At 49.3% G+C, this 12,511-nt stretch overlaps 4 protein-coding genes across 4 annotated transcripts; 3 read left to right on the forward strand and 1 right to left on the reverse strand.

Moving 5' to 3' along the window:
- Positions 1-3,252: 3,252 nt before the first annotated feature.
- On the forward strand, positions 3,253-4,877 carry N7511_005549 (glycoside hydrolase family 72 protein; the record flags this gene model as incomplete). The annotated part of the gene is given in 2 exon segments (XM_057127926.1): positions 3,253-4,284; positions 4,296-4,877. 2 exon segments carry the CDS (start codon positions 3,253-3,255, stop codon positions 4,875-4,877), a joined length of 1,614 nt encoding a protein of 537 aa, XP_056984443.1.
- Positions 4,878-5,776: 899 nt separating this feature from the next.
- Positions 5,777-7,512, reverse strand: N7511_005550 (uncharacterized protein; the record flags this gene model as incomplete). The annotated part of the gene is made up of 4 exons (XM_057127927.1): positions 5,777-6,496; positions 6,608-7,123; positions 7,180-7,326; positions 7,381-7,512. Coding segments are annotated over 4 exons (1,515 nt in total), but the record flags the coding sequence as incomplete, so codon positions are not given.
- Positions 7,513-8,185: 673 nt separating this feature from the next.
- Positions 8,186-9,724, forward strand: N7511_005551 (uncharacterized protein; the record flags this gene model as incomplete). The annotated part of the gene is made up of 2 exons (XM_057127928.1): positions 8,186-8,454; positions 8,530-9,724. The coding sequence occupies 2 exons, from the start codon at positions 8,186-8,188 to the stop codon at positions 9,722-9,724; spliced, it is 1,464 nt and encodes a 487-aa protein (XP_056984445.1).
- A 685-nt stretch (positions 9,725-10,409) lies between these two features.
- Positions 10,410-12,391, forward strand: N7511_005552 (3-hydroxyacyl-CoA dehydrogenase family protein; the record flags this gene model as incomplete). Its single annotated transcript, XM_057127929.1, has 2 exons — positions 10,410-11,071; positions 11,131-12,391. The coding sequence occupies 2 exons, from the start codon at positions 10,410-10,412 to the stop codon at positions 12,389-12,391; spliced, it is 1,923 nt and encodes a 640-aa protein (XP_056984446.1).
- Positions 12,392-12,511: the final 120 nt, after the last annotated feature.

The raw sequence follows: 12,511 nt of genomic DNA on the forward strand, positions 1-12,511 counted from the left end.
ACCCCTTTTCATTTCTTCTTGTGCCTCGGGACTTGATCACGTGTTGGTACTGCTGGTGCTGTTGGGTCAGCAGTGCTGCCCTTCTGTAGGCGCGAGTTGCCCAAGGGAGCCCTAACAGCGCATATTCCCCGTGTTAGAGCACATATTGAACCCAGTTATTAAGCTTGTGTGAGGTCGTAATGAGACGGCTGGGGCATAGTATCGTACACGTCGGTGGCTTGCGCTCTTTGACCCTTCGAAAGACCAATGAATTTGATTGTTGGGGGGAAACCTGTGACGAGCGGTCATCTAGCACTGGTGATGTTAGTGTCTGTCATCTTTGGAGTGCTGCCCGTTGCAAGTTTAGCATGCGGTGTTTAGGCTGTATTGTTGCCTGTGGTTAGGCTGTGCCTGAAGCTGAGTGAGATGAGGAACACGAGAAGCCTTGAGAAGGTTTTAAATAGGCATCTTTTTGAGAAACTGCTGTGGGTTAGGACTGATGCGGTTGAAGAAAGAAGAGAAACTGTAGGGATGAGAAAATCAGCCCTATGGGAATCTGGGGCCCACTGCGGCTAAACAAAAAATGGTTGCCTACTCCCTGTTTGGTCAGCCTTGCTGGGATTCTGCCAAGTTTTGCCCTCAGCGAGTAGATTCACAGCGGCATTTCATAATTTGACCATGACTGTGATCTTTTTATTGAAAGTTCTCATGGTTTGAACACCTACTTTGTACGCTTAAGGAGAAATTACTTCGTTGATGCTCGTGCATTAAGAGCTAGGTCTAGACACACTGTTTCAGTTATATCCACTGATGGCCTGCATGTACCTGGCTATACCAACTAGAAACAAGCACGTTGAAAAGCTTCAAGCATAGCACTAGCATGCCCACTTCGAGGACAATATGTAGCACTGAGAACATATACAGCCTGCTTCGGTATTTAAAGCTTGATTATTGATGCTGCCGGGCTTTTTGCGTCGATATATAATGGCCCTCGACATGCCAACGGTAGGTTGTTATCGGAAATGGTGCGCAATAAAGTAGTCGAAAAAGGAACAGAAACAGAACCTGCACTGAATCATTTACATACAAAGTTATCTCAGACAAGGGCTATCTCAAGTGCAGCAATTGTTAGTTGGCTCTTGATAGTTGATGGGTCTACCGCCTCATCGCTACCGACTACTCTAGCTCAGTAAATTATAAATTGATACAGCAAGTTATTCTAAACACAAGTGCAGGTCAATTAAGAGCTGGTAACTGCTCTAGGTTGACTGGGTCTAAGGATCCAAGATACGGTCACGTCCATAAGACAAGACTCTCGTGGTGCTTGTTGCAGAGTAAACCATCCGCAACACAAATAGAGAAAAAGTTAGAACAAGATAGGCATGGAAAACATCAAAATCCCGACGCTATTTCCTCACTCAATCTTCCCTTTAAGAAGTATACAGTAGTACATATATCGCTTGATGAGGTCGGCACATTGATCTCACAAAGTCAGAGAAAAGTAACAGCGATTAAATATGACCAACCATACTTTTATCCCTGAAGCTCCATGGATGCTCATACAGTACTGTTATTTCAAAAGGCCCAATTCTACACCTTTGGCTTGTCAGTTCTAGTAGCAACTTCCTCGTATATGTAGTGTGCTTTGCACACGATTGCAGCCCCCTAGATTGGATTCCTAGCCGTGATCATCAACACAGATCCCTCCCACGGGCTGCACTATACAGTACTCAAAGTAAGCCAGCCCAAAGTTTACACAGCCCCAACGCCCGAAAAAATAGCGCATACAACAGAGTGCTCTAAAAGGGTCAGAGTGAACAGGCGCAAAACCCACATCGACCCATAACAAAGCTACAACCCGCCGCCACAAAAGCTTGGTCAAGGAAAGCATGGGAGAAGGCTTACCATTTGGCCCTGGTTGGGCCTATCGAAGAAAATTGATATGCTTTCCCTGAAAGAAGAGACCCGCTTCTGACGTGATTGATAGTCAGGGGTACATGTACAGTAACTGCATTCATACCCGGACCCGTCTATAGTAAACCTCGCAGGCCACGATACTAGTTACTGCTAGGATACGGAACCATCATTTTGCTTGTATGAGATAGAGCTCAGCGGTAAAAGACGGGCCGTGTGTACACGCAGATAATTGGACCAAGGAGATTCACTATACTGTACTCATGTGTACCGTGCAGTAGCAACATTGCCTGCTGTGCCGTCTGATCGGCCCTGTAAATTTGAAGTTTCGTTTCATTTCGACCCACTGATCCATGGGTCCATGTACAGTAGCATGGAAGATCCATTGGAAGGTGGAAGGTGAGATTAAGATTTCTGAATTTTATAGTACTGTCGGCCTGTAGATGTTGACATCTAGGATGCGTGGTTCACATCCGCAGAATAAAAGTTCTTTTTTTGGTCGGCATAGGCAACAGGGTTTTGATGTTTCGGATTGGACCCAGAGCCATGAAATGGATATAAAGGGGACTGTAACTTTGACCCATCCTCTCTGACTTGTAGAGCACGGACAACAAGCCCGAGTAAGCGATACCATGAGACATTTTCAATAGTTATATGCTATAGTACGCGTAGTGTGAAACACAATTTTGGGGAGTAGCCATCTCAAGACCGCAGTGGTTGAAGAATGGATATTGCCCAGACTGCCCAGACAAATCGACATACCGAACGACATCATGAGCAAGCATTGATCATCCCTTGGCAAAAGACAAGCTTTGAAAGTGACGCACTTTCAGGTTTACATTCACATTCCACCACTTGTAAACACCACAATGGCCAAAAAAAAGGGATGTTCACCCGAAGATACGAGAGAAAGGTCTCCACCACACCCTATCAGGGTCCAGGGTCTTGAAAGGGACTGTTCCCATTACTAGTCCATACCATGTTTCAGGGGGTTTGTGGTGAAAAGTGGCAAAAGACAATGAAATGATCCACAGGGGAAAATTACCGGTGGAGACTCAGGGTCAACAGGGACCAATGACGTGGGACATCAAATCTATTCATTATTATCAAGACCAATCATTCATCGTGATTTGCTGTACCTGGAAAAGGAACATACACAATAAACCACAATAATACCACATGGAAACACAATAAACACCAATAGAACTGTACTGTAACTTCCCGCACAGCCCGGTGATGCGTAACACCCCCCTACTCCACTGCTCATCCCCTTTCAGCCCTTTTCTTCTCTGGAAGCCCCCCGATTTCTTTTCCTTTTTCACATTCGCTGTTGTGTTGTCACTCATTACTACATACACAATGAAGACTTCGATCATTGCTGGTCTCTCCCTCTTGGGAGCGGCCATGGCTGCTGATGTCCCCAGCATTGAGATCAAGGGCAAGAAGTTCTTCTACTCCAACAATGGCACCGAATTCTACATCCGTGGTGTGGCCTACCAGCCTGACTACACTGCCAGCAACGGCGGTACCAGCAGTGATACCCAGTACACCGACCCTATCGCCGATGTCGACAGCTGCAAGCGTGATATCGAGTACCTGACCCAGCTCCGCACCAACGTCGTTCGTACCTACGCTGTCGACCCCACCAAGGACCACGACGAGTGTATGACCGCTCTCGCTGATGCCGGTATCTACCTGATCACCGATCTGTCTTCGCCCACCGAGTCCATTGTGTCCGACAGCCCTACCTGGAACGCCGACCTCTTCACTCGTTACTCCCAGGTGGTTGATGCTTTCGCCAAGTACCCCAACGTCATTGGTTTCTTCGCCGGAAACGAAGTTGCCAACAAGATTAACAACACCGACTCTATGGCCTATGTCAAGGCTGCCGTCCGTGATATGAAGTCCTACATCAAGGAGAAGAACTACCGTTCTTCCCTCGCCGTTGGCTACGCTACCGACGACGACCAGACCGTCCGTGAGCAGGTCTCCAACTACCTCGTCTGCGATGACGCCTCCGACTCCATTGACTTCTTCGGTTACAACATCTACGAGTGGTGTGGCGACTCCTCCTTCAAGGAGTCCGGATACTCCGAGCGTACCGAGGAGTTCAAGGACTACCCCGTCCCTGCCTTCTTCTCCGAGTACGGATGTAACGAGGTTCGTCCCCGCAAGTTCACCGATGTTCCCGTCCTCTACGGTGACCAGATGAATGACGTCTGGTCCGGTGGTATCGTCTACATGTACTACGAGGAAGCCAACAAGTACGGCCTGGTTTCCGTCGACGGCAGCTCTGTCAGCACCCTCCCCGACTTCACCAACCTTTCCAAGCAGATGAAATCCGCCACTCCCACCGGCGTTGCCATGAGCGACTACTCCGTCTCGACCACCGTCGGCCGCAGCTGCCCTACCGTTGGTTCGGACTGGAACGCCGCTTCCGTTCTCCCCCCTCGCCCAACGCCGATCTTTGCGAGTGCATGTACAACTCCCTGGAGTGTGTCCCCGTTGACGACATCTCCACCAAGCTGATCACCAAGACCTTCTCCTACCTTGGTGGTATTGATGGCGTTATGGATGGTGTCAACTCCAACTCCACCAGCGGTGTCTACGGTGCTTACTCCATGTGCTCCACCAAGCAGCGCCTCGCTTGGGCCATGAACCAGTACTACAAGAAGAACAAGTCCAAGGCCGGTGCCTCCGCTTGCGGCTTCAACGGTGCTGCCTCTACCCAGGCGACCACTGCTGCCTCCGGCTCCTGCGCTACCCAGATGAGCTCTGCTGGCTCCGCCGGCACTGGCGCCGTCTCCGGTGGCCTTGCTGCTTCCTCCGGTGCTTCTGCTTCTGGCACCAGCTCCGGCAAGGGTGCTACCTCTTCTGGTGTGGCTGTCGGCACTGTCCCCCAGTCTGTCCACATTGGCAGCTGGCAGGCCGGTGCTTACGCCATGGCTGCCATCGCCTCCGGTGTCTTCATGATCATGCTGTAAATTTGTCTTGATAGCTTGATTCATTTATTCCTTGCCTTAGACTGTTGTTGGTTGAGCCCTATTTTGGCTCCCACAACGCTATTTCTTGGATTTTTTTCACTTTTTTGTAACATTGTCGTATATAATTTCACTTGAAACAGCTTAGCAGGTGTTTTCTTTTCTTACAATTTCCAAAATCTACTGCTGATATTATATCAAACTATTTCTTAGGCATAATCCCTATGTCTATCCGGTACTCTATACTGTACTGTACTGTATTGTCAATCATCTGGCATTGTTATCGTTAGTTCACGATCAGTTTTAGATTTCTCCACATCGGTCAAAACGGTAGATCAAGCTCGGCATGCCGAGAATTCTTTGTGGCCGTAATGATGGTCACTTTTTGCTCCTGTTGCGTTAACGTTATATGGAAAACACACCCTATACCAAGAATTCTAAACAGAGCGGGTCTTCAGAGCTAGACGAGCTCGTATTCTGATACAATTGTTTGTCCCATTATCTCTGATACCCAGTCCAATTTTGAATGTCTAGTCCATTCCCCGATTAACGGACTCGTTCACGATTCTTCTTGCGGTATTTCACTAGCTAGCTCAATCTCCCTGCAAATAAGTAGGCGAGAAATGTAGTATTGACTGATTATCGTGAAATGGCCTTGGCATTGTGATTCCTGGGTCTGGGTGACCGGACACAGGATAGCACACTAGGTGTGATTAATACGTACGGCAGTATCAGGTAGTAAAAGACTTGGCCAGGCAGACTATTGTATAGCCAAGGTGATTGGGATTAGTATTATATAAACTGTACTATATGTTAAGTCGCCGAAAGTCAATATGTCCTCCAAGACAATCTCTATGTATACTTCCCATGCCCTCCATCCACCGTCCAAACCCTACTCACTCCTCAACCAACCGCTCACCCTCCTCACTAGACCCCAGCCCCTTAAACCTCGCCCTCCGAATAACCTCCCCCTTCCACATAAGCAACATAACAAAAAAGAACGAAAAAGTCGCAAAGAAAGCCATCATCCCATACACCCATCCAACCCCAACAGCATCAACCCACCCATCAATATAAAACCCAATAGTCAATCCATAAACAATCCGATAAGCCCCAACAACAATACCCACCTCCGCCGGGAACCCAGGGAAACATTCCACAACATAATTCACCGTCACAGGCACACTCCCCAGCGAACCAACCGTCACAACAAAAACCCCCAAAGCAAGCACCAAATAATGCAAGCGGTACTGCAGCGCCGCCCCAAAAATCCCCAGTCCAATCGGGTTCAGCACGAGACTGGGAAGCCACAGCACGTGCAGTCTATACTCGGGCTTCCAGACGCCGTGGTTGAATCGCCGTGCGAGGTACAGTGGGAACCGGTCGTTGAGGTAGTGCCCGTAGAACTGGACGACGATGATGCCGATCCAGTGGCTGAATGTAAAGGCGGCATTCTGTTCCAGTGTGAAGCCGTACCCGCCTGCGCTGACGGGCTTCTGGAGCCAGACTGGTGTCAGGGCGTTCACGCCTACGTAGAATCCGAATGATACCAGGGTAAATGTGCCCATTATGATGGTTGCTGGGCAGAGGCCTATGAGGAGTGGTGTGATGCTGATTTTGGCCTGCAGTTACGTGTGTTAGATTGGAGCTGATTTGAGTCGGGTGGGATGGGCTTGGGGAAAAGGGAAAAGGGGAGTTGAACGTGCCGTTTCTTTCCACGTCGTAGGCCCTACGACGCGATTACCAGGGAAGAACGTCGCAATCCGATTCGCCATTCTCTCACTTGGGATATTGGGGTTCTTTTCAGGGCATTCTCGGTCAAAGCCTGTTTCTTCAAGAAGAAAGAAACAGCAAATCAGCGTGAACCCTAACAGCCCAACCGTCCACCAGAACTCAACTGGGAAGAAGGAGTGCGCAGATACGAATCCGGAGAAGGTAGGTCCGGCAATGGTCCCGAACAGAAAAGACATATGCAACACGGTGAATGCACGACCACGCTGGTGCAAAAAGAATAGATCGGTGACGATACGCGGCCCCAGCACGGTGGGCACTGCACCGAAGAAACCGGCGAAGAGCCGTGACATCACGTAGGGAATGTAGTCTTGCGGGTGGGTCATGACCGCACCCCAGATCTGACATACTGTTGTGCACAGCACACACCAGAATATCACTGAGCTGCGGCCTAGCCTGTGCGCAATTGGGGCGAAGAAGAATGGGCCGGCGGCGATGCCTGCCAGGGCAGCTGAGTTCTTGGTACTGTGAGATGTGGAAAAGTCTTGGATTGGGGGCTATGGGGTTGACATACTGCATATGATTCTTCAATCTTTGTTTTGCTGTACAGCTTTTCTTGATTGGCGAGGTTGAGCTGGCCTGACAAGGGCGCGATTGCGCCGGCAAATGAGGCCAGGCATAATACTGCTAGGAGTAAGTGTTTGCGGCTTTGAGGCCAGTTCTGGAGGGTGTCTGTTAGTCTGACGTTTAGAAAAGAGACTTTCTTATGGCATACCAGAGGGTCCTGGGGATGGGTACTAGGTCGGGGGATCAAGACGACTTGAGCATGTGCTACGTCGTGGTCGTTTGCTGGGGCAGACTTCGAGGAGATAGACTTCTCAACATCTGATGCTGTTTTCGTAGCCATTGCGCATCCAGTGAACTGTTGGATGTCCAAGACCAGATACAGTAACTATCTGTGGTCAGTGTTGATAGGTCACCTTTGCTATCCCTTGTTTTTTTTTTCGGCTTTAGCTAGTCTTATGGCTTGGCGGGCTAGATCTCAGGCTTTTATTCTGCCCAGCTTTTTTGCCGAGCGCTTTGCAAAAGCTGGGGAAAGCTCCAAGGGGGACGCGTCAGCTTGGTCTTTTACGGTAGAGGCCTCACCGGATTTTGGGTTGATGTTATGTGAGGGAGTGTAGAGCTAGATGAAGTATAGGCATCATTCAGACACTGTAGTTATGACAGTTAACATAATACAGTAAGTTATGCTTTACTTATGGATAGCTGGACAGTATCCCAGGATCCTGTATTGCCGGCAAACCAACAAGGCCTGACAATTCAGGTATCATTCATCAGGACCACAACCACGGTCCACGGGTATCCGGATTGCCTATCGGGGTAAATCTATAGACTTCCTCTTGACCCCCATTCCTCAGACTCTTCACCTCCTCAAGTCTCATTGTTCAGGACTCTCCGAGGCTGGACATTGCCAACCTCCTTAATCAGCAAGCGGGCCGTGCAGACCCCCGCCCTGCATGGTGGCTGTGCCAACGCAATCTGGTCCTGTCAACTGAACTCAACTTTACTTGGACGACACAATGGAGAGCGAGATTTGTAATGATCCTGCCCACTCATTGTCCAAGCTGTCCCTGTCTTCGCCTGGGCCGGGCACGGGCAGGCGCCGGCTTCTACTGATATACATCCATGGCTTCATGGGCTCCGAAGCTAGCTTTCATGACCTGCCGGCACACGTCCATGATCTGTTGACTGGATTACTGAGCGAGTCTCATGAGGTATTTACGCGCATATATCCTCGATACAAGTCTTACGGTGAGATGCACGTTGCAGCAGAGCATTTCAGTGCTTGGTATGTCATCACGTCAAAACATTCATCCCATCTGAATGAAAATAAAGTGGGCAGAGCATGAGCTGATAATCGCAGGCTCTCCCCACACGAGGCAGAGGATCTGGATGTCATTTTGCTGGGACACAGTCTTGGCGGAATCCTGGCAGCCGATGTTGCTCTCTTACAAGCAAGAGACCATCAACCCAAACATCGCATTCTGGGACTAGTCAACTTCGACGTCCCATTTTTGGGGCTACATCCGCGTGTCATTCCGACTGGAACTATGGGGTCAGTCGCAAAGAAAGACCCAGCAGCTGAAGCCAAGCTAGCAGGAGAGCAGGAATCGCTAGGCATGGATCCTGCTTTCAAATCCGGCTCTTCTAATCCGAATTTCGACCCTCCATTTATGAACGATGTACGCCTGGTTAATCGTGGATTCCTGAAGGGCTTGATGCATTTCGTCAACAAGAACACAGACAATCTCTCTCGGTCAATATTTGACCGTGTTGTGTCGTCCTTTCAGCATGCAGGTTGTGTCAATAATTACCCGGAACTTCGTCGGCGATACAGACACCTGGCAGATCTGGAGGCTGCCGAGTCTAGTCCTAAGAGAGTGAGATTCGTCAATTACTATACTGCAAGTACTGGTCGCCCACCAAAGCCACCAAAGCCACCAAAGTCACCAAAGCCACCGAAGCAGAAGAAAGTCAAGGCTTCAAAGAAATCAAAAGATACCGATGACAAAGAGTCAACGTCAACCCTCCCAGAAGAAATTTCAGCCACATCAAGTTTATCTGAAGAAGATAAGACAGTGAATTCAACAAGCGAGATATCGCTAGAAGGACATGACCTGAAGACAACCCCTTCGAATTCTACTCTGGTCGACGAGACCAGGAATGAAAAGATGAACGGCGAGAAGACCAATGTTGAGAATGAGCCCCCAGTAGATACAACAAGTATCACCTCAAGCATCTCAACAGACCGAAAGGAAGCTCGGTCTACATCAGAAAGCGTCTCCATCACAACATCGATGTCTTCAGGGTCTTCAGAGACATCGAAAGATCATCTTCGCAAGTTCATTCTCTTGCCCTCTCATCATTGGAAATTCGAGAGAAATGCTTATTGGCACCCGATATTAATGGAAGACATGGACGAAGTGACAGCACATCAGTCTATGTTTATTCCCCACGGCACAAACTACGATCATCTCGTCGGGGACACTGTCTCTCTGATCGAAGAATGGATTCAGAGTGATTTGAGTCGACGGTTTCTCCTTGAGACTCTTGACTAGATATATATAGATAATCATAGCCCCAATTTTGGAGTTCAACGCTTTTGGATAACTCAAAACAAGAAGTTCCCAGGGTTTCCAAGGTTGCATGTTGACTTCTTCCATAATCTTAATAATCATATTGTTTCCCTCAATACTCTTGTTTAATCTCATTGAATACTTGATGAAAATCAAGTAGAAGACTCAACAGGGTCCTTAATTGCTGCTCTTTACTTTATTCGTTCACTGACCACAATCTGAATCCTTGAAGTACCAGAGAGTGAGCTGTCGCCGAGGAGTGAAGCCCATGAAGGTCCTCATCGTGAGAAACACACACTGGAGTCCACACATCCTTTAGTGATAGCCTACGAGCAAGCTAAACTTGATATTGTCAAGCTTCTCAGACAATCAGCAATGAGTGGCGGTAATCGTCCCGTTCAGTGTCTGTTGAATAAGAGCCGAAGCGCGACCATCGTGGAACTGGCGGAGCCACGAACACGCGCAATTGTCCACTGTCCACTGAATAGCAAGTCCTTGAATTCAAGACTGACACAACAGATCTGCGAGAGTGTCCTGTGTTGTCCCCAAACCAACCAACTTCGCCATCTTTCTACGTCATATCTACATACCCCCAAGCCCAATGCAACCCCCGGAAACCAGATCAACCCCAAATCCACACCTACAATCAACATACCCGCCATCCAAAATGGTGGTGACACCTCGAACAGACCGCCCAGTCGCAATAATCGGCGGCGGCGTCCTAGGCCGACGCATCGGATGCGTCTTCGCAGCAGCAGGATACCACGTCCACGTCCGGGATATCTCACCGATGGCCCTTCAAGACGCAGCGTCCTACATAGACTCACACAAAGTTGAATTCTCCCTCATGCCACGGATCCACCGCGCAAAGGAAGATATCCACGACTCCGAAGGCCAAGTCAAAGGAACGAAACTCGAGACTTCTATCACGCAGGTCGATCTCGAGTCATCGACAAACGCGCCATTCGGACATGTCAAGACGTTCGAAGAACTCGAGCCGGCTGTCTTGAACGCGTGGTTGGTTGTCGAGGCTGTGCCTGAGTTACTAGATTTGAAGATTGACACGATAGGTGAGATTGACCGGATTGCTCCGGAGGATTGTTTGATTGGATCGAATAGTTCGTCGTTCAGGTCTAGTTTGATGCTTGCGAAGGTCCGTAGCGAGCGGAAGAGGATTACCTTCAATCTTCATTGTGCTATGCCGCCGGCTATTCGCACTGTTGAGTTGATGACTTGTGGTGAGACGGATCCGGCGGTTTTGGAGTATATGCAGGATGTCATGGGGGAGTGTGGACTGTTGCCTGTCACTGCGAGGCGTGAGTCGATGGGGTATGTGGTTATTCCAATTTCCCGAATCTCTATGGGCATCAGAATGCTGATGAAACCAGGTTTATCTTTAATCGTCTCTGGGCAGCGATTAAGCGAGAAATCATGCATATCCTATCGGAAGGGGTCAGCGATCCAGGCGAAATCGACCTACTCTGGGAACACATGTTCAAAAACGGACCTCTCCCCTGCCAACTAATGGATCAAGTGGGACTAGACACGATCGCCTACATCGAAGACAACTATATCAAAGAGAAAGGCCTCGACGGCACCGCAACAGTCGACTGGCTACGCAGGGAGTACATAGACCAAGGGCGCATCGGAAAGAAATGCGACATAGGCGGGTTATACCCAGGTCTCTCGAAATCTTCCTCATACCAAGCCAACCCAGCCAACCCACACAGCGCCGCAAAGGACATCTACATCCTCGACGCTGGACTAGGCGGCAACGCCAAAGATGTAACGCAAGTCCACTCGAACGGCAAAATCCTACGCTTGAACCTAGCGACGCAGAAATTAACACCGGTAATGGTCGGCCAGAACTTACCGGACGGAATCGACTTCTCGCTCGCGACACAGCGCATATTTTGGACGAACATGGGGCGTAGCACGGCGGCCTGTGATGGCTCGGTCTGGTCAGCGGATATGGATGGCAGCGAGGTAAAATGTCTCGTCCCAATTGGGAAGGTTCATACTCCCAAGCAGATCGCTGCGCTTGAATCCCAGAATCAGGTTTATTTCGGCGATCGCGAGGGAATGAGTGTTCATCGCTGTGGTTATGATGGCAGTGACCATAAGATTCTGATCCAGCGTCGCGTCCCGCCCGATGCGTCGTTATTGGAGCATATGAGAAACTGGTGTGTTGGGGTTGCGATTGATACCGAGCGCAGTCTGATTTACTGGACACAGAAGGGCCCGCCTAAGTCTGGTCGGGGTCAGATCTTTTGCGCTGGGCTTGATATTCCGTTTGGGGAGAGTGCAGAACACCGGAGTGATATTCGGCGGTTGTTTGATCGGTTGCCTGAGCCTATTGATATTGAAATTGACAGCCAAACACAGACTTTGTATTGGACGGATCGGGGCGAGCATCCACTGGGGTGTACCCTAAACCGGGCTTATGTTGGTGGCGAGGAGGTGGATATGGAGAAGGTCATTCTGGCGCGCCATTTCCATGAACCTATTGGGTTGAAGTTGGACAAGGTGAATGATCTTGTTTATGTGGCTGATATGGGTGGGAGTCTGTACTCAGTGTCGTTGGCCGATGGTGTCAAGACCGAGCTGATCCGGAACGATAGCTGCTATACGGGCTTGACGCTTGTTTGATCATCGTATAGACCATACTCGAGCTATAGTCTCGAAGACGTGTCGATCATGATGGTATTGCCGTATAGCCGACACCCCCACGCAATACGGGAGACCCCATAGCACTAAGCAAATCGAGAC

The sequence above is a fragment of the Penicillium nucicola genome (assembly GCF_028828085.1).
Source record: "Penicillium nucicola strain IBT 29836 chromosome Unknown utg000005l, whole genome shotgun sequence".
Lineage (NCBI taxonomy): Eukaryota > Fungi > Ascomycota > Eurotiomycetes > Eurotiales > Aspergillaceae > Penicillium > Penicillium nucicola.